Raw genomic sequence first — 22,505 nt, forward strand, 5'->3', positions numbered from 1 at the left:
CATTAAAATCATAAAACAACACTTATTTTGAAACAAAAATTTTGTTCTAAAACGACATATAATTCGAAACGGAGAGAATAGTGTTTAAATAAGTACAACTAAATTTTTTGAAGTTTACAATTATTACCTAATAAATTTTGCATAGAAAATGTCAAACATATATTTTATAAAACAACATTTTATTTAAAAACATTTAGCTTTTAGAAATATATGGAGTATTTAATAACTCCATTTTAAAATATATCTATTACTCAACCAGAAAAAAAAAATCTACTATTCCGCCAGAAAGCAGAGTATAAAAAGAGAACTCTTTCCTCCCTCGGATAAGTATGCAACCTCAAGATAAAACCAACATATCCAAATTATTTAAAGAGATAAATAAATCAACATGGTAGAGGTACATGTTTATGAGTTATGGACTGTGATACTTTCACTCATAGTGGTGAAGATTTGTCATTGGATCTATCAGTGGAGGAATCCGAAGTGTAAAGGAAAGCTTCCTCCAGGGTCGATGGGATTTCCAATCATCGGAAAGACCTTCGAGTTCATGAAACCTCATGATGCTATTCAATTGCCAATATTCGTTAAGGAGAAAGCCCACAGGTTAAAGACTTTATATTGTCAGTATAAAGTTGTTGAGTAGGATATTTAATGATAAAATTATATTTGAAGATATTTAATTCTTACATAATCAGTTATCTTGACTTAATTTTCTCTTTTATTTGAAAAAATAGATATGGGCCAGTTTTTCGGACAAGCTTGTTTGGAGCCAGAGTTATAATCTCGACTGATAGTGGATTGAACATAGAGATGGCAAAGACGAATCATGTGCCTGGCATGCCGAAGAGCTTAGCGCGGCTATTCGGCGAAAATAACTTGTTCGTACAGAGTAAAGAGTCTCATAAACATGTCCGCAGCGTAACAACCCAGTTGCTAGGTTCACAAGGTTTGAAATTGAGAATGATGCAAGACATCGATATCTTGACTCGCACACATATGGAGGTAGGAGCTAGAAACGGCGGTCTTGACGTCAAAGAAACAGTAAGCAAGGTAAGATATATTTTCCCACTTAGCGGTAACCGAATCCGATCCGATAATTAGTAAATACCGAATGATACTTCCAAGTATAATCCTGAAAATCCGAAAATCCGAATCACCCGGACCGATACCGAACGGGCCACCGAATGCCCATGCCTAGCCGTGCCTAATGCCTACTTAACTTTTTTATGTGCGAAAGGCCTATTTAACTTTTTTTTTTATTTCAAATCCAATGCCGGCCCCATTTTCACACCGTCACAAACTTCATACAAATAGTACAATAATTTTTTATCGCTAACATATAACGAAAAAAAATTGTTACGGGAAATGTATTTAAGTTCTCTATACAAAAAAAATTGGTGATCAACCATAACGTTTGTAATCAAACAAATTGAAGTTAATCAAAAATAAGTTGTGTTTCGAAAAAAAAAAGAAAAATAGTGACGACAGAGAGCCAGATCTAAAATTTTGAGACCTTATTTACAATGAAAATATTTCAAATCAATTGATGGTACTTACAAATTTTATAAACACAACAATTAATTTAAAATTATAATTTTATAATATAATACATATTTATATATAAATCATAATAATTGAATATATTTTGCATTTTAGTAGCCAGGAACAGTCTAACTTGACAAACAAACAAAAGTCTAATATGTATCATGTATGGCGTTGCTATCTTGACCGCTGACAAACAAACAAAAGCATGTGTACATATAGAACTGAAGTAATTTTTGATATTATTTGGATACATGTATAACAAAATAAATGAAAAATTCTTTGGAAACATGGATATCAGATTAATTATTTTTTTTTATTTGCAAATTTAGCCATTATATTTACAATAAATTAAATATTTTTTTGTATTTTTTATTTATTTATAGATTCTGTCACTGCATTTAAAATAAATTAATTACAATGGTCGTTGTTTTTTGTGTGGTGAAAACAAAGACACAAACTGAAATATATAGTATATACTATATAAAAATAGAATATAATATTATCGTATTTAGTTTAGTCAAATATAAAATTTCTAGAGTTCAATTTTCAAAAAAATAAAATATCATAAAATTAATAATAATTCATAGAAAACTAGTGTTAAAAATTAAAAAAATTAGCATGTTGTTTCATTTTAAAATAAATTAACAAAAAATAATAGGTTAATATATGAATAGTACAATTACATAAAATTACATCATGTTATATAATATATATTATGTACAAATAAAAAACTATTATCAAACATCTATATTATAAAATAATATATTTTACTCTATATTTAAATTATAAAACATCAAAGATATACATGAGATTTTCTTTATAATTAGTTTATGAGTATATGTTGAAACACAAGTTAAATCAAACACCAGTACGGGCGCACAGATCAAGTTTTAGTGGTGTAATTAAATGCCAAACTTCTTTCTCTTTCAATATAAGCATTGAGATGAAGACGAAAGAAAAAGTGGCAGTCACGTGAACGGTGGTTTTTTTTTTGAACATTGAACGGTGGTTATTTATCATCATTTCAAGTGAACACGAACATATAAGAGCATAATTATTGGGGGTTTCTCCCTCTTAGTTTCTCTAAATACATATATGTGTATGTATCTATATATAAATGTATGTAATTGTAGAGTTATTTGATTTAAGAGAAACTCAACCAAAAGTTTCTAATAAGAAAACTTTTGGTTGAGTTTCTCTTAAATCAAAGAACTCCACAATTACATACACATATATGTATTTGGAGAAACTAAGAGGGAGAAACCCCCAATAATTATGCTCTAAGTTCATTTTTGAATCAACTTTTTTTTTTTGGAATTGGGGGCTTTATCAAGTGAAGGCCCCATCAAAATGTTTTAGCTTAATGCCTTCAGGCCTGGTTTTGGATGGGATAGAACTTGTACCTTTGGAAATCCAGTCTCCATTGTAGGTGGTGTAAAATTCAGTTATTTTGACGTTCACTTGAAAATAAGAAGCAAACTATTTTTACCTTTATAGCTTCAAAGTGACAATTGAAGAGAGACTATTTTTTTTGGTGTTGAAAATTGCATGTAGGACTTCTTTTTAACTTAGGCACGTCTCTGCTCTTGTCAGTTGCTACGATGAGAATCAACTCGATTACTTAATTAAGATTGGATCATTTCATCTAATACATATTCATCAAACTTTACAGATCTTAATCGAATGTCTTGCAAAGAAAGTTATGGGGGAAATGGAACCAGAGGCTGCAAAAGAACTCACACGCTGTTGGAGCCACTTTCCGAAGGGGTGGTTTCGAATCTCCTGGAACATTCCTGGTAATGGCGTCTATCGAATGATGAAGGTACATCTTTTTTTCTATTCATCTACAAACCCTTAAACAGCTCTACATAATATTTAGAGAAAGAGAATTAGGGTGATGGTGTCCTTAAACAGGCCAAAAAGGAGATGATGAAAATATTAAAGGAGACGATGTTGAAGAAAAGAGCTTCAGGAGAAGAGCCTGGAGAGTTTTTCAAGACGCTACTTGGCGAAACGGGAGGAGGAGAGGGAAAAATAAGCGTAGAGAGTGCGATTGAGTACATATTTATTTTCTTTTTGATTGCTAACGAAGCAACACCAAGCGTCCTTGCGGCTACAGTAAAGCTCATTAGCGATAACCCTAAAGTCATGCAAGAATTAAAGAGAGAGCATGAACGAATTGTCCGGGATAAGAGTGAGAAGGAGAAGAAGGCCGGCCTAACATGGGAAGACTACAAATCAATGACTTTCACACAGATGGTGAGGATTCATTGTCAGCAGGCTTTTGACTGAAAATCAACAAACCTTATCATAGTTTAGACAATCATATGGTGTTTTGTTTCAGGTGATAAATGAGTCACTGAGGATCACAAGCACCGCGCCGACAGTGCTTAGAATAATTGATCATGAGTTCCAGTTTGGTGATTATACAATTCCAGCTGGTTGGATCTTCATGGGCTTTCCTAGTGTCCATTTCAATCCAGAAAAATATGATGACCCTTTAGCATTTAATCCATGGCGGTGGAAGGTGATTTTTAGTTGGTTCTTTGTCCTTTACTTATATATTCATAGGATTTTTCTTTTTTTGCATCCCTTTATTAAACTACATAAGATTTTCAGGAAAAAGACTTGACTGCTATCGTCTCGAAGACGTACATCCCTTTTGGCGCTGGTTCTAGACTATGTTTAGGAGCTGACTTCGCTAAGCTTCTAATGGCCAGTTTTATCCATCACTTGTGTAGATACAGGTTCAATTAATCACCTAATGACTCATTACTCGATTTTGTTATTGTATGAGGTCAAAAGTTTAATTTACATATTTTTATATGTATCTATGGTTTGAAGGTGGTCAATGAAGACAGAGACTACAGTACTTCGAAGGTTTATACTTATGTTTCCGGGTGGATCTGATATTCAAATCTCACAAGACACTGAAGTGGATAACTCTGCTGGTTAGTAGAGTGGTTATATTCCACCAAGGTTGCTGGTTTGGAGTAAGCTACACTGTATGAATGCATATGTTGAACAGTACTAATTACTGCATAAATAAAAGCCATCTTGTAAGAAAACAATGATTGAAGTGTATGTTTATATTTAATAAATAAAGTAAGATCATTTCCAGCCTAAAACTTCATATTTTCACACCAAAATAAAGTAAAAGTAACTCCATAAGTGACTCGGCGGGACCACGATGACTGGTACCCACGGAGGGAGACAAGTCCTCACCCCTCTGCACGCGGAGATGAACACGTTACTCTGGGCCATGCGTTGTTCTCTTCACTTGAGGCATGATATTATGCATTTCGAATCAGACTGCCTTCAAATGGTGAAACTGATCGAAGAAGAAGAATTTTGGCCATCCTTGGCTTCTGAATGGGAAGAATTTATTCATACTCGATCTTTGTTTACTGTTTTTTCTCTTTCTTTTGTTCCGCGGGAGCTCAATGCCAGAGCCGATTTCCTAGCGAAAGGAGCTCGGGCGAAAGCCACCGTGTTCTCTCTTGTAAACGATGTGGTTCCACCGGGGTTAGCTTCACAGTCTAACCATCTTGAACTAGTTTAATAAAATGGGATGTTTGGTGTCAAAAAAAAAACTCCATAAGTGACTTTACTCCAATGTCAAAAAAATGTGACTTTACTCCAATTCTACTCTATTAATTTTAGAATGAATATAAAGCAATGAAAACAATGTAAGTAAACTCCTTTTATTCTATTACAGAATGAAAAAAAATGAAGTAAAATTAAAACATTTTTTCTTTCCAAATTTCATTTAGAGTAGAAAATGAAGTGAAAATAAAGATGCTCTAAGCTAAACACTTTGTATGGACGATACTACAAGAATCATATTGTGGCGGTTTGATTTTGTAAAGCTATTCAAAATCTTATGCTACCATGTAATTTGTAATGCTACAAGTAGGGGTGGGCAAAAAAACTGAACCGAACCGAGTCAAACCGAACCAATCGAACCGAACCGAGTCAAAACCGAACCAAACTAGTTATGGTTTACTTCGGTTGGAAAAATTCTAGAACCGAACTAACCAAACCGAACCGAACCGAAATCGAATCCATCAAATAACCGAAGTGTCACTCCTATTGCCTATAGTATTTATAATAGGTTCAAAGATAATAATATAAAATAAATAGATTTCATTTTAATATTTTATTTTATGTTTGGTTTTACGTTTAAACACAAAAAATTATTGATTTAGTTCCATATTGGATTTAGTTCATATAATATATTTTTTATTTTCACCAACATGATGATTTCATGACCATGCGTTAATGTTTTAAAACTTGATTTCTCTCAAAAGAACTAAACTAAAAAATTTTGATTAAACCGAACCGAAACACAAACCGAACCGAATACAAACCGAACCGAAACCGAATCGAACCAAACTAAAAATGGTTTACTTCAACTTGAAAATTTCTAGAACCGAATTAACCAAACCGAACCGAACCCGAACCGAACCGATAAAATAACCGAAATGCCCACCCCTAGCTACAAGAACCCAATTCTATTTGTAAAGTATTGGGAAAAGGGTCATTTTGGGTCCCTACTATTAATGTCGTGGTTTTTCATATCCAAACAAAAGATAAATACTAAATAAGATCTAAACTAAAAACTAATTTGAATTAAAAATCTGAACTATAAACTGTGTATGTAAAACTTATTTTGATTAACATTGCGTTAGTTAACTTTAAAATGGTCAAAACGACGTTGTTCTGTAGAAAAGAAAAATTAAAAATTTTGCATTTGCTAGGAATCAAACCTTGGTCCCAAATATATAAAATGGATATAGTCACTACTGTGATACAACGCTTCTATTATTTACTTATTAGATTTAAGAATAAGTAGCTTTTATCAGCATATTCTAAGGGAAAAACTATTTTTGTTTAATTTTATTTAATACAAGATAAAATTGCATCGAGGAAGCTGGTATCGCCATCGCTAGGATTCATAGTCATCCAGAATTTATAGCTTTTATTCAGATCCAAGACCCATTAATTCAGTCTATCTCTCTCGTTGTTGTTTTATTTTCAAGTGTTTGAGAACCTTATGGATGATGACTCAACTATTTGGTCAACGCTAGGATTTAGATAATTGAGAGAATCATAAAAATATCTTCTTTCTTTTAGATTCATCTTCGCATCCACTTCCTCTATGCAAAATCAAAAATGACTCAACTACCGTATCTTTTGGACATAACTTTCGTTTTAGAACTATCTGACTTTTGTAGATTAATTGGTAAAGATGTGCCCGGTAAAGTCGCCCTCTTCCGGGTTCAAAGCTACACAATTTTCAGTTTCAGAAAAAAAAACTTCCGTTTTAGAAAATAGTTTACTCGGAAAAATGGTCCAACTACATGAGTTGAGACACGAGTTTGGGACTCGTGAATTTACAAACTGACCAGTAGCTGCTTGAAACTCAACACATATACCGCTCCCTTAAATCAAGGACAAAAAGGTAAATTTGACATACCGCCAATCTGTCGATGCCCTGGTTTTTCATTTTCCTTTGCTCTCTTCAAAAACAAAAAAAAATTGATAGTCTGTAATTCGAAAACCGAAGGAAGCCAGAGATTTACAGTGAAAAAAAATCTACAGAAGGGAGAGAGATAGCAAAAGTGTCGAGAGACAATTACTTAATTTGTTACATTACAACAACCTTAAAATCTTCATACTCTGTTCTGTATCTTCTCAAATTCCTTTTCTCTTATTATTAGCTCATGTGCTTCGTTGCCTTGTCTCTCTTTACTCGAATCAGTTTCTGAGAGAGACAGAAAAAAAGGAGCTGTCTTTACAGAGAGGGTTATCACAAAGATCCCATTTCTTAGGGTTTGAGTGCCACCCAGATCTCTCTCTCTCTCTCTCTACTCATCTGCCAATTGTAAGCTATCTCTCCCAAGTTTACATCTTTTTTTTTTGTTCTTTCTCTTATATCTATCCTTAATTAATCCTCAATTGATTCATAATCCATGCAGGTGCTGTTATATGATTAGGGGTTTTTCAATTAGAAGCAACCAGAGATAGCAAGATAATAGTTTAGGGCTTTTAAATACAATTTAGGGTTTCCCATAGAAATGATGAAGCACATATTTGGTAAATTACCCAAAAAGCCTTCCAAATCATCAAATCCAAACATAGATGGTGTTGGTGTTGTTAACATCCCTCTTACCTCAAAGCCTTCAACAAACAGAGCCAACAACGGTGTTTACGAAGCCCTGCCTAGCTTCAGAGACGTTCCCACCTCAGAGAAACCAAACCTCTTCATCAAGAAACTGACTCTATGCTGCGTCGTGTTCGACTTCACCACCCACCCTTCAAAGAATCTCAGAGAGAAAGAGATAAAAAGACAGACTCTCCTCGAGCTCGTTGACTACATCTCCACCGTCTCCACCAAGTTCACCGACGCTGCGATGCAAGAGATCGCCAAACTAGCTGCGGTTAATCTCTTCAGGGAGTTCCCTTCTCCGAATCACCACGAGGGGAAGACGATGGAAACGCTTGATGGTGCTGGTGGTGGTGATGATGAGGAGCCTGCGTTAGAGCCAGCTTGGCCTCACCTTCAAGTCGTCTACGAGCTTCTCCTTAGATTCGTGGCTTCCCCCATGACTGACGCCAAGCTTGCGAAGAGATATATCGATCATTCTTTCGTCTTGAAGCTCTTGGACTTGTTTGACTCTGAAGATCAGAGAGAGAGGGAGTATCTGAAGACCATCCTCCATCGGATATACGGCAAGTTCATGGTGCATCGGCCTTTTATCAGAAAGTCCATCAACAATATCTTCTACAGGTTCGTGTTTGAAACCGAGAAGCACAACGGTATCGCGGAGTTGCTCGAGATTCTCGGGAGTATAATCAACGGTTTCGCTTTGCCGTTGAAGGAAGAGCACAAGCTCTTCCTTGTCAGGGCTTTGATACCGCTGCACAGACCTAAATGTGCTGCGGCTTATCACCAGCAGCTTTGTTACTGCATTGTTCAGTTTGTGGAGAAAGACTTCAAGCTTGCTGACACGGTCGTTAGAGGGCTTCTGAGGTATTGGCCTGTGACTAACAGTTCCAAGGAAGGTATGTTTCTTGGTGAGTTGGAAGAAGTCTTGGAAGCAACTCAAGCGGCTGAGTTTCAGCGGTGTATGGTTCCTTTGTTCCGTCAGATCGCGAGATGCATCAACAGTTCGCATTTTCAGGTTCGAGTCTTGGTTTTGTTAAATGCGTAATAACACTGGTAAGAGTGTGTGTGTTTGATTCAAAGTTGCTTCTTGTATTTTCAGGTGGCTGAAAGAGCTCTGTTTCTGTGGAACAACGACCACATAAGAAACCTGATTACTCAAAACTATAAAGTGATAATGCCGATTGTATTCCCGGCTGTGGAGAGAAACACGCGTGGACATTGGAACCAAGCGGTTCAGAGTCTGACTTTGAATGTGAGAAAGGTATTGGCGGAGACAGACCAGGTTCTGTTTGACGAATGCTTAGCCAAGTTCCAAGAAGACGAGGCGAAGAAAACCGAGGCTGTAGCTAAAAGAGAAGCAACATGGAAGGTGTTGGAAGATTTGGCTGCTTCCAAAAGCAACGAGGCAGTGCTGGTCTCAAGATTTTCATCTTCGGTTACAGTTGCTACTGGGAAAACTTCTGCTAGTTGAACACTTTTCAAAAGATCCAAGCAGAGTTGTAGGAAACATCATGATCAGTCCTTAAAAAGGGAGAAACTGAAGCGGAATGAGATGATCATCGAAGAGGGGCACTTGTCATCAGTGAATACTTTTTTAACATTTATTTTTTTCAGGTTTCTGGAAGCAAGGGTTGCTCAATTATTTGTTGTTTCTGATCTCTTTTTTTTTTATTTATTGTCAACTCTTAAAAGGAGTTACAAAAAACAAATATGTTGTAGGAAATTGGTTCTAATAGATATATTTCTTCAGAGGATGGCTAAATACTTTTTTCACAAGTACTGTGATTTATATGTTTCAGAAAAATGCATATGCAATCAGGTTCTGGCCATGTGAAGACGTAGTGGAAGCACCAGCTTCTGGCATTCTTAAAATAAAAGTCGGTCCTCTATTTTACAAAATTTTCATTATAGTTTTGCCGGCAAAATAAGCATAGTACCGTTAATCGGTTAATATCTGTTCCTCGGTTCATACCTGATACCTATGCTATTTTTTTCCAAAATTATTTCGGTCCAGATTTTCTTAAAGCTTCTGGTCCAAACATCTTTTTACAAGTTTGAGGCCGGGGCACATTATGCAATCATATAAATTGTGCATTATGCATTATGATGAAACAATTTTTTTAAATTTTTTTTTACTTCTTTATTAAATTATTATTTATTTGTTCTTTAGTCAGATGTTCAAAGGTAGGGTTCAGCGTTTTTAACCCAAACCAAATTTTCTATTTTAATCCAAACCGAAATTCTATTTGAAATCGTTATAGAAAAATATCTGAACAGATTTAAGAGTTTTGTATTTTGAAATTTGAATATAATGTTTTACAAATAATCCGAACCAAAATCCAGTGTAGGATCGAAAAATATCTGAGATATTATAACACTTTTCTAAATTTAACAAATTTATTAACTTTTTTAAAATTAACAAATTATATATAAATATTATTCCCACTAAAAATATTAAATTCCAAGATAACTAAATTGATTTCATTTTCCATTTCATAGAAATGAGATGTATCCATGTTTGTTATCTTTTACCAAAATAAACCTTTGCAGTATTTTCTCTTTATCAAACAAATTAATTTCTAAAACAAGTTGTAATTTTTATTTTATGTACCTAACATGTTTAAAAAATGAAATATATGCATGATATTATTAGTTCATATATGGTGTGGTATGAAAATCATAAATATTAAAGATAGTGAGAATCATTTATTATATAATAAATATTATTAGATTTTGTTTTGATTTTCCTTCTCCTTGCAAATTCTGACTAGTAAACTATTGAAGAGATTATAATAAAAGGCTTGTGTAAAAGGGGCTAAAAACAAAAACAAAAACAAGCACCAAAATCAAAAGACCCCAAGCCCTTTCTCTTTCTGCCTTCTTCTCTCTTGTTTCTATGGAAACGCAACTCCCAAACACAGATGCTGAATCTCTTCAGCAATTACTGAATTTGAACCCTAAGGTTAATGACAACAACACAGAAAAGGTCAATGTATCACAACCAGCAAACTCCATCAGTACAGACCAGCCTTTGGGTATCGAATTCGTGGAGAAGATCTTGAAATACGAGTTCAAAGACAAGAACCTGCTGCTGCAAGCGTTCACTGACACTAGTTTTGACGAAAACTGTGTTTCGTATGAACGCTTAGAATTCTTAGGAGACACGGTTTTAAACATGGTTGTAACCAAATATTTATATTTTCGCTATGAGGATTGTACACCTGGTACATTGACCAAACTTCGAGCGTTCAACGTTGATTCAGAAAAACTTGCCCGAATCGCTGTAAAACATAATCTGCATCGTTGCCTCCGTCATAAGAAACCCTTGCTTGAGGATCAAGTAAGTCTCTTTCTTAAATAATTAGTTTTTTTTTTCTATTTGCTCTTTACTTTCCATTTAATATCTTTTGATCATGTTTAATTAATAATAATATTGTCTGATCGCATGAATATTTATTGAATAGGGATTAGTCTATTTTATTTAAAGAGAATCATGTCCAATTGTTTACAACCCATATTTTTTTAATAATTAACTAACGATATTTAACATATATATAACCCATATTAACTTTTGAATTATACTTAAATATAAAAATTAAAATTTTAAATTAATTCAAAACAAAAAATATATTCAACTTTTTTAGTCACATCATTTTGGCACGAAAATAAAGACTTCGATTGTGTATGTGTTGGAACTTATCAGTTGTCAACTTGTCATTGATTATATTATATTTACAATGACAAGCCACTGAAGTAATTAAATATATTTATCTTTAAGTAATTATTATATTTTTCTATTTATTAAACAATTTCCTAAATCAACTCTAGTTTAATTTTCGTGTTTAGTTAATTTCCTAAAAAAAATTAGATAATTTTTAGGAATATTCAAATTTAAAATCGATTTTAAAAATATTAAACTTGGATAATGTTACCATAAATTATTTTAAATAACATTCAAGTTTATATTCGATATTAGAAAATATTATGAATATTTATAAAATATATGTTTAACTCACCATTAATTATTTTGAACAATACATATATGCTAAGATTTAAATATCTCTAAACTAATTATAGAAAAATATGAATATTTGTAACTGAATATTATTTTTAATATAATTAAATCTTGTGTAAGATTATAAATATTTTGAAATTTTGAAAAATATAGGTTTAACAATTTCAGTTACTATTAATTATTTTCAACAAGATAATTTAGTACTGAAATTTAAATATCTTTGAATTACTTGTAAACAATGTTTAGTATTTATAACCAAATATTATTTTTTCTAACGTATCTAAATCTTACCATATGGTCAATATCTCAATATCTGATCAAAATGTTTAAATTCTTATTACATTTGGAAAACAATTTCATGTATAAAGAAATATTACTTAATTTGTAAAAAAATTAGTAATGGGCACAGATCATTATTTTTTACAGCACGTAACAATTTGATTGTTGTGTTTACAAAAATTTAAAATATGATAATATTTAAAATATAAACCAAAAATATTTAAATAATATTTATTTATGTAAAAATTAAAACTAAGTATTCATACGGGTGCACGGATCAAGATTTAGTGGGTCTTAAAATGTATTAACCAGGATGAATTAGTTCCGATGGTAAAGGAATTGTAGCTGCAACTACTGCTATCCGGTTTCGATTCACACCGAAAAAGATGTTTTACGCCAAAAATGGAACTAGTGCCAGCTGGTTCTGAACTTTGAGAATTATTTGGGCAGAATACTTAGACACTTCCTAGTATACAAAAAAATGTAATTAGGTGTGTCTTTTTGCTCAATATATATAATGAAATCATCTGAATATATGTAGATACTGAAATTTACAGAAGATATAGAAAACTATCCACTACATTCGCGTCATCTTCTGGAAGTTCCTAAGACCCTAGGCGACATAGTAGAGTCTACTATTGGAGCTCTCTACACCGACTGCGACTCCTTCGAGACCGTGTGTAAGGTAACTGCATGCATACATGTATGCTATTTTTATATTCATTTTTAGTTGGAGTAGTTAATGATATTTGATCAAAAAAATGTTCTGGCGTAATGAATGTTTTGGTTGAAAATTATAATTATATAGGTGATAAAACCATTGTTGGAACCAATAATACCATTAGATAAACTGGGGGACCATCCAGTGACAGAACTCAATGAGATGTGTCAGAAGAAGAACTTGAAACTGAAGTTCTATACCAATAATTGGCAAGTTGATAAAACTGTTGTTGTCTTTATTGAGGATCATTTCGTTGGAATTGGACACCATCCTTCCAAGAAAGACATTGCTAAAAATTGCGCTGCACAAAATGCTCTGGACAATTTTTCCCATTCCTTTGCAAATATTTAATATCATATTTATATATAAATTTGTATGAAACCTGAGTTTTTTTTGTAAAAAAAAACTGAGTTTTCAAACATGTTATTTTCATTTTTTTCATTTGAATCAAGATGAAAAGAAAATAAAAATAGACTTGATACTATATAAATTTGTAGGAAAGCCCATGAAACACCATTTTAAGTGTAACATTTTATATGAAATTAAAAAATATGTATCACAAAATATTTTATTGGTGTTGCCATCTCACTATCCATATGGACACCATATCATTTACTAACGAATTTAGTAATTTGGATATATGTAACTAACTTTATAAAAGACATAAATTATCATTTCTCATATTCTAAATCCACAAACTAAAACTAAAACATATTATACTAAAATAATAATAGATTAAAATTTTAAATTATAGTAACATAAATTATACATTATAGTTTTTTATAATCTGAGATATATAGAAGACCGAATTCTAACTAACTAGTCTTGTGGGGATTTGTCTATTGACGCCAGACAAACTTAGTTACTCGTAGCGGGAACAACAGATCCATGTTGTCTAGCCACATAAAGAGAGATATATTTGAGACAGTAAGTTTTAAATCCGGAATGCTTAACATTTTTACAAATTTACCATACTTCTCAACCACACTTGTATAGTTAATCTATACTATCAAAATAACTTACATCTATCTTTTGTGGTGTTCTTTTTTTTTTCTTTTCCTAAGAGCAACTATCTTTAATTATAACAAAACAATTACATAATGATTACAAACTAGTATGAATAAATAATTTTGTTCTAATAGGTTTTTATGTTAATATATATATACATATACATACATATATATATATATATATATTTCATATTGTTTAAACTAAATTATACATTGTATGAAAATACATACTTATATTTTGATATCTGCATTGAACATATATTGAAAAGTTAATATTTTAATTTTGAAATCTTTATTTTTTTAAATAAGTATAAATTATTGATATTACTAAACATCCACATAAAAAAATTCATTGGTGTAAAATTTTGTTACGTAAGATGCAAATAATCATAAAATCATATGAGTAAAGACTTCATTTAATAAATATCCATATTAATAATATATTATATATCTATGTAAAATTTACTTATAATACAATTTTAATAGAAAGAGAATAAACATTTTCACAAAATAAAACGATGAAAATCTATTATGATATTATTTTCACATTTTATCGAACTCAAGACAACTAATATATATAAGAAGGGAATATGACATTACTTCCCCAATTTGAATCGATAAACTCAAGTTTTGAGAAATAATTAAAAATAACAAAGTTTCAACAATGATTAATATATAACTAAAATTAAAACCAAAAATAGTTCGAAAGTAAAAATAAATTATATAACAATACAATTATCAAAAATACATTATTTATCCAAAATACATAATAACACTAAATACATAAATTTTAAGAAAACAAGTGGACAAATTCATAATAGCAAAAACAGACGAATCCATTTACGATATTTGTGTGTTGCATCAAACAAATGTTAACAGAAATTAAAATTAAATAGTGTTTTTTGTCAAAAAAATAAATAAAGAGTGTGACTCATTGATTTTTCTTCTTTTTGGTATAAAAGAAGGCCAAGAAACACTAATGAAAAAATTATTGAAAACCATCACCCAAAATAATATATAACTCAAACCAAGATTTTCAGAGATTGTTAGAAACATGCAATAAACATACAAAAATTATATTTGCGTAAACAGTAAGAAACTCTAGGAAATAGAAAAGATGAATTATGTAAAGGAGAAATCTAAAGTTACTTTTTTCATTTAATTATCTAAAATGTACCCATTTATGTATTCCAAAATATAAATATATAACTTAAGGCGTGCTTTCTTTAATCAAATAAACATGATGCTAATGAATGACAATAATTAAAAGAGATAATATAAGAACAATTTTTACATAAAATTAGAAACAAATCACATCCATATAAAACATGTGTAAAAGTATAAACTTAAACAATTAAATAAATTCATGACGCAAAGTGGCGGACATACCCCTAGGACATAAAAGTTCAATGATAACATTCATCATGCTTGATCATCATAGAAAAATCAGAGTAATTTCATATAATGTTTGTATACTTCATTTGAAACGTTTTAACTCAGTGTATCTTCAATAATAATATTCAAAATGGAGTAACTATTATGTACTAATAGTATATTTATGTTCTCTAAATTAAAATATATATTCCACTACTGAAACCATTAGGAACTCATCATCATTGTGGATGGCTAAATGTTGCTGCTAATTTTCATGACGAAACACAAAATACTAACCACCATAATAAAGAATTCTACAGCATAAACAAAACGCTTATAAATACAATATACAATCGCTCGCGCGCGGACAAGCAAGCTAGTTTAGTAAATAAACAAGTAGCAGCTGGCTATAAGTAATAAGACAAGTAGCCAAAAAAAAAATAGACTTGATACTTGATTTATAAGTTATAACTTATACTTGCGAGTAATAAAATCCTGTTACTTGTTACTCAATTTGACTATAGCAAGTACTCAAACTGAGTCCTGAGGCAAGTAGCACGTACAAACCGGGTAACAAGTAATAGTGCCCAGACACCCTGTGTTTATATGATTCCTAATTCAATATAACAATGTGTACAGAATAATGGATCTCTCAAAAGAGTTTCATGATACTGATAGATTACAAAAAGAAATAGAGCTTCTTTCAAAGAACAAAACAGGTTGTTCAAATAAACTGAAACAATTAATGTGATTCCACCAAGGTGTCACCATATTGTTCAATTAGTATTCCATCTTTTTAGTAATCCTCAAATTGCAATGACTAAACAACTCAAGAACTTATACGGCTTGGTGACCGTAAGTACTTCATTAACCCACTCCATCTTACCCCAAATCTCACCGTCAAGGCGCTTCTCAAATGCGATATTCGCACACGAAATTCTCCTTTTCCCCGTTGTCTTGTATTCCTCCGACCTGGGGGTCCAAATAACTAGTAGTTTCCCACCATGGTTAAAAATTTCAACAACACACCCCCATGCTAAGCTATACTCGCTTATATTACGCAGTACTTCCATATCCGAACCCTTAACCTCTCTCCACTCTCCACTCTTAGTGTCATACCACATGCAATGACCAGAGTTCGTAAAACAAAACATTACATCCTCAATCGCACACCAAACATCTATTTGTCCATAACAGTCGTGCGTTTCCACAATTTCCCATGTCCCTTCTTTTGGGTCATAAGCAAAATTCTCCTTCTCAGCAATTACGTATATCTTTCCTCGATACACATTCGTTAGAAACCAATCGTCACGAAACTCAGTAGCTCCATGGCTCAGCAAGGGACTCCAAGTTTGAGTCTTTATGTCCAACACTTCCATCCAATTATCGTCTTTCCGATCATCTTCCATTACATATATTTTCCCATCGATGTAAAACGCATAAGCCTCCTCACGGGCCACCAACATGTTTGGACCGTCGCGCCACTTGTGACTCCGACAATCAAAGATACGAACACGTGAAGACGGCTCGTAGGCTCCACCGATTAAGTAGATGTCCGAACCAACAGCTACGGTGGAAAAATATGGTACGTGTTGAGGATGGGGAGAAGAAGGTACCGAAACCAACGAATAGTCTTCAAGAATCTCATCGTCGTCATCTAGGGTTTCATCGGCAGGTTTCATCCAAAGAGTAAACCATCTGGGATGTGGTATACTTGGCGATTCGTCTATGCAAAAATAGAGGCATGGTTCGGTGGTTCCGATGTGAGAACGCGTAGTGTAGAGTTCGGGAGAAGAGAGGAGGGAGAGGAATCTCTTGGAGACGAGAGAGAGATTAGGGTAAGTCCACTTGGAGAGACGGGCAAGTATGTTCTCTAAGATTTCGTCTGGGAGCAATGAAAACGACAGGGGTTGAGGCTTAATATTCGTCTCTGTCTGATCTGGTTTAGCTTCGATGGGGGTCATGGTTGGCAGAAGATGGCGACTTGGAGTTGACGCTAGCGGTGGTAGAAGAATAGTTCTGAATGGTTTAGAGTATTAACAAGAGTGCCTCTCCGTTCGCTTTTATTTATAGCAAAATAACACACGTGTTAAAATATAGGAAAGCAACGCAGTATTTGGGATAAAATCATAAAAAGATAAAAAGAACAAAGAAATCATTGTAACCAAGTAAGAATCTATGTGATGTGATCTACAGATATTTGCTTTCATTTAGAAGAGTTATTTATTTAGTAAATATCTGTTTCATTGTTTGTTACTCTTCTATATATAAAAGAAAATATCTGTAGATCACATAGATTTCTTACTTGGTTGAGGTGTGTTTCAATGATTATGTGTAACAAACAATGAAAATCAATTATTAATTTGACAAAAAGATATAAGGAACAAACAATGAAAATCATTGTAGACATCTAAATAAAGTCGTCAGAAAAAAACATCTAAACAAAGTACGAAATTTGTATATCTACAGACTTTTTTTCTATATATAGAAGAGTTGTTTGTTTGATGTATAATCTACAATAAAAAATATTGCAAGATTATTTTAATATAGCTAAATTAGTTTAATTTAGAAGGGGGAGATATGGAAAAACAAAAAAAAAATAGATAGAACACGCCTAAACTCTTTATAAACATTAACTAGATTTATTGGAATGGTTTGTTGCTCCCTCCCAATCTGTTATCTTGGTGTTCCTCTTAGCTCTAGGAAGCTAACCCTCGCAAGTTGTGAACACCTAATGCATCAAAACTCTAGCTTTTGCTTGGAAACTCTTACTTATAGAAACAGTCATTGCGGGTATTACCTTTTGGCGTTATGCATTCATTTTACCAAAGTCAAAATTAACGCTCTCTATAGTGTTTTCCTCTGGAAGGTAACATTGATTATCACTTTATCAGCGTGAGATGTCTTCACACGACGTAGGTTCAAACACCTTGATCTTGGGATTAAAGGATAGAGCTTTGTGCTCAGGGACTTACAGTATAGGCTTCAAGGGAATGGTAAAGTACCAGGTTTCGATACTAGTTCAAGAAAGCAGCTATGGCACTAAGGTTGGGGATGGGGCTGCTTCATTTTCATCACATGTCGATACAATAGAGTGTAGGAACTGTAAGCATTCTATTTGAAGCAGGAGTATCGCGTCGCACGAGGTGTATTGTAGTGGACACAACGTTGTTTGTAATCATCTCGTATGCGGAATCGTTCTAGGCGGAAAACTATTTGCATTGTGAAAACTGTGGGCAAGCATTTTTCTCTCATGTCCTCTTCGCCTAATCGCGTACAGGTTCTGTGGAGATATGGTGGAAGCGGCAAGCGGGTAATTCTGAAGCTGATGTTAGAGACAGGATGAGAGGGATTTCTGAACATGAGAGAGTACGTACTTGTGGTTCATGGCAAATAGCTAATTAATATGGAAGTAAAACCTGCTTTTAATGTTGAAAATTTTAGTTGTTTGAACAGGGAAGCATATCTTTCTTTTTTTTGATCAAGAACAGGGAAGCATATCCATATATAAGCAATTTGTACTATTTGTGACATCTATGATTTTTGAAAGTCAATATCGGAAATAGAAGGTACCTTTCATCTTATGGATGGGTAGAGCCCATGAGACCTCAAAATGTTCAATTCTTTATTTACCGAATATGTCCAAATTTGACACAACAACCAAAAGTATAAAGAAAAGACAATGATGCATAGTGTGTAATGTTTATTACAGTGGGTCATGAGTCATGAAAGTGATTGATTCCATTGAGAGACCAACTTGCTTGGTGAGAGATTGTTGTTAAATAATATATCTTTTCTTTCTCAGTCTAATTTTGTTGTGTGGTTGAAAATTGAGCAATGTGGAAAAGCTTGTGTACTCTGCAAGTTACCAAAAAGAAGTTTAAAACAAGAAATCAAAATAAAATAATAAAATAAAATATAAATTTGCCTTATTTAGCAGATTAGCTTTTGACCACGCGTTCCTCCATGATGGGATATCTACACTGGTTTCCATTAATATAGCAATTAGCTTTGGCTTTAACCTAAGAAATGCTACTTAATTCGTTTTTTTTGATGACCCTGGGATCAATACTATTAATTCTTCAACATGTCCAATTGATATGGGGTTATGTCCAACTTAAAATTTCAACAATAAATTGAAATATATATTAATATTATGGATGTAACCACCCTTTAACTTCCCCGCTTCTTCACTTTTTGTAACTGCTACTTTATTTTATTTAATCAAACAAAAGCTAAAATTAAATAAACATGCAAATAGTGCAAGATACAAACATTACAAGAATCAAATTCTTCTCTTCTATTCGTTACCTAACAATAACGGCCATATCTAATTTTTGAAATTTTGAAGACTTTTTTCTTAGTAATATTTTTTTTAAAAAAGTTTACACAAATATAATTAAAGAAAACACAAATATGAAATATGATTATAAATAAAGACACAAATATAAAAATAAATTAAATTCTTATAAAATATATAAACTAAAAATATATTTGTCCTCTGAAAGGACGGATCAAAATTTATTCAATATTATTAAAACAAAAACATAATCTATTGATATAGGTGTACTCTAATTATTTTAATATAATTACTAGATTCTGATCCGTCCTTAAAAAACGGGTATATTTTTTTGTTTTACATTTTTTTTTAAAAAATAATTTTTATATTTGTGTTTTTATTTGTATAATATTTTTCTTAAATGATTAATAAGAGGTTTTAATAATTACATTCAAATAGTTGGACAACAACTATAGTGAAACCTCTATAAATTAATAATGTTGGAACTACACCGAAACTATATTTTTTATTAATTTATAGAGATTATTAATTTATTGATATACTAATTAAACCAAAAACTCAATTTGGGACTATCAAATTATATTAATTTATAGAGATTTTTAATGTATATTAATTTATCGAGTATTAATTTAAAGAGATTATACTGTATATCAATAGATCATGTTCCTATTTTAATAGTATTGATTAAAATATCTTATTAATCATTTAAGAAAAATATTATACAAATAAAAATACAAATATAATTAAAAATACAAATATAAAAATTAAAATTTTTAACAAATGTAAAACAAAAAATATATCCGCCCTTTTAAGGACGGGTCAAAATCTAGTATCTACTTAATTCGTTTTATTCAAGTGGATTCAGATATTTCTGCCTAAAATGAGTAAACGTATATCTATTTTCCGGACCTCTATTATGACTCCAAACATATTTAAATAGTAGTGGCATAGCTAATGATAATAGTATATTTTTGTCAACAATAAGAATCATAAACTTAATCGGAATCGGCGAACCAAAATAGTGGTATAAAATCTATTGAAAAATAACAGTCAACACTTATAAACCAAACAGTAGGGGTGGGCACGGAGCGGATATCCGGAATTTTAAGGATATCCGTGATCCGATCCGTGTCTTACAAATATTCGATTTTTCGATCCGATCCGATCCGTAACTTTTCGGATATCCGGAACATCGGATATCCGCGAATATCCGAATTTTTTCCGGATATCCGATTCGATCCGTAAAAAATAATAAAAAATTAAAAAATAAAGAAAATAAAAGAAAAAGAAGAAAATCTGAAATAAAATAATAATATTTCATTATTTTTTTTATAAAAATTACATACTTTCAAATTTTTAATAACTAAATAATTAATTTAGTAAATAAAAACATTATAAAACTTATATAAAGATATAAAAGTATGTATATTATATAATTTTATAAACATGTATACATATATATGTATATAACGGATCGGATCGGATATCCGTTTCTAAAAATATTAGTATTTGTGATTTGCTTCGTCTTTGACGGATATTGGATTTTAGTATTTGCTTCGATTCGTTAAATTACGGATATTCGGATTTTTCGGATCGAATCGGAACGAATAACGGATCGAATCAAAATTTACGGATATTTTGCCCACCCCTACCAAACAGTACGTACTATTTTGCTCGTCTTACAGTTGTTTGTACGAAATATTTGGGTTAAGTTAAAATGTTTAAAATATATCTTACATCTTTGAAATTCTTTCAATGCAAATTGTGAATATAGAGTTATCGACTAGTGATACCAGAACCAAAAAGAGTGTTGCAGAAAAATAAGAGACTATTCTAGAGTTTTTTTTTTTGTCAACAGACTATTCTAGAGATAGTAGTAAGAAAAACCACCTTTTATCAACATTTTTTACCTAATTATAATAAGGGTGCTAATATTAGCAACAACATTATTATATACAACTGGACTAGTAAATATGTTTTGGTATTGTAGTTAAAAACCAATTTGCAGTGCTCTCTCTAAAAGTTACCGTATGACGTTTGTACAATATTAATATTTAAGAACAATAGCTGTACCGTTCTAAAGTTTATAGAGAATGGGACCTAGAGAATACGTACAAAAGTATATAAAAGTAATCGATATTTTTGCACAATAGTTCTAAATTTTATAAAGTAGTTTTGGCAAAATGCGCCATATAATTATTAAACGGGAATGCGGTTTGGGTTTTGCCATAAAGTTTGTCTGAACTTGTTCACACAACTATTTACTGTAAAGTTTATGGACCCTAAGTTTCAAAAAAAAAAAAAAAAAAAAAAAAAGTTTATGGACCCACCATGTAAAAAACGATTCATAGTGTAAACAAGTTTACAAAATATCCTGTTTGATGAATGAGATTATATTTAAACTAAAAGTGTTTTTATAATGACTATAAGTCTATAACTTATTTTAATTAAAAGTTAGATGATGCATTTTATTAGCTATTGAAAATGTAAGTTAACCATCGACGTATATTTTCTTTGTAAATACCGCACTTTAAAATGCAAAATTATTTTCATGCATAATCTATTTAATAAAAATCAAAATATCTTTAGTTTTACTTTGGGTATATATTTATAAAACCTGGTTTAATTTTAATTATTTTGCTGATAATAAAATTTTATTGTGTTAGTTAAAAAGGTTGAGTTTTAAATATATAATAAGCTCAATTTGTATTTTTTCAAGAATAAAGTGAACTAGTATTTAGAAATATTTGATAATAATTACATATTTAATTATTTCATTAAACATAAGAATTAATAAAATTATATAAAATTTCGTTCTAGTAAAAATAAGAAATATATGAGATCTCAATGTTAAAGAAATTTCATGTGTAAATGTGTAGTATATTAAATAGTATATATAATTACCAAATTAGTTTTAATAAAAATATCTAGGAATAATCTTTGAGTGGCATAAACTGTAAATAACACGTAGAAATAAAATTAGTTTTATACTATAGTTGTGTTTTAATAAGATGAGTTTCCTATTTGACATAAAAATATATTGATTTTAATTCTTACAAGATTGTTTAGGTACATTTTAAACACTAGAT

The 22,505-nt window shown here is 31.5% G+C and overlaps 4 protein-coding genes across 5 annotated transcripts; 3 read left to right on the top strand and 1 right to left on the bottom strand.

Moving 5' to 3' along the window:
- Positions 1 to 312: 312 nt before the first annotated feature.
- On the top strand, positions 313 to 4,665 carry LOC108840116 (cytochrome P450 708A2). Of its 2 annotated transcripts, none has more exons than XM_057002982.1 (7): positions 313 to 603; positions 735 to 1,050; positions 3,218 to 3,367; positions 3,439 to 3,804; positions 3,890 to 4,072; positions 4,165 to 4,292; positions 4,390 to 4,665. In XM_057002982.1, the coding sequence occupies exons 1-7, from the start codon at positions 389 to 391 to the stop codon at positions 4,499 to 4,501; spliced, it is 1,470 nt and encodes a 489-aa protein (XP_056858962.1). In that variant the 5' UTR covers positions 313 to 388; the 3' UTR covers positions 4,502 to 4,665. The 2 variants fall into 2 exon arrangements, with proteins under 2 accessions (XP_056858962.1, XP_018468443.1); XM_018612941.2 differs by having other exon boundaries at positions 314 to 603; positions 3,460 to 3,804.
- A 2,404-nt stretch (positions 4,666 to 7,069) lies between these two features.
- On the top strand, positions 7,070 to 9,466 carry LOC108819547 (serine/threonine protein phosphatase 2A 59 kDa regulatory subunit B' gamma isoform). Its single transcript, XM_018592608.2, has 3 exons — positions 7,070 to 7,432; positions 7,527 to 8,732; positions 8,817 to 9,466. The coding sequence occupies exons 2-3, from the start codon at positions 7,626 to 7,628 to the stop codon at positions 9,186 to 9,188; spliced, it is 1,479 nt and encodes a 492-aa protein (XP_018448110.2). The 5' UTR covers positions 7,070 to 7,432; positions 7,527 to 7,625; the 3' UTR covers positions 9,189 to 9,466.
- A 1,062-nt stretch (positions 9,467 to 10,528) lies between these two features.
- On the top strand, positions 10,529 to 13,083 carry LOC108835261 (ribonuclease 3-like protein 3). The gene is made up of 3 exons (XM_057002745.1): positions 10,529 to 11,057; positions 12,553 to 12,696; positions 12,820 to 13,083. Exons 1-3 carry the CDS (start codon positions 10,614 to 10,616, stop codon positions 13,081 to 13,083), a joined length of 852 nt encoding a protein of 283 aa, XP_056858725.1. The 5' UTR covers positions 10,529 to 10,613.
- A 2,624-nt stretch (positions 13,084 to 15,707) lies between these two features.
- On the bottom strand, positions 15,708 to 17,184 carry LOC108835262 (F-box/kelch-repeat protein At5g39560-like). Its single transcript, XM_056993419.1, has one exon. The coding sequence runs from the start codon at positions 17,078 to 17,080 to the stop codon at positions 15,923 to 15,925; it is 1,158 nt and encodes a 385-aa protein (XP_056849399.1). The 5' UTR covers positions 17,081 to 17,184; the 3' UTR covers positions 15,708 to 15,922.
- Between the last annotated feature and the right edge of the window lie 5,321 nt (positions 17,185 to 22,505).

This window comes from Raphanus sativus, chromosome 2 (assembly GCF_000801105.2).
Source record: "Raphanus sativus cultivar WK10039 chromosome 2, ASM80110v3, whole genome shotgun sequence".
Lineage (NCBI taxonomy): Eukaryota > Viridiplantae > Streptophyta > Magnoliopsida > Brassicales > Brassicaceae > Raphanus > Raphanus sativus.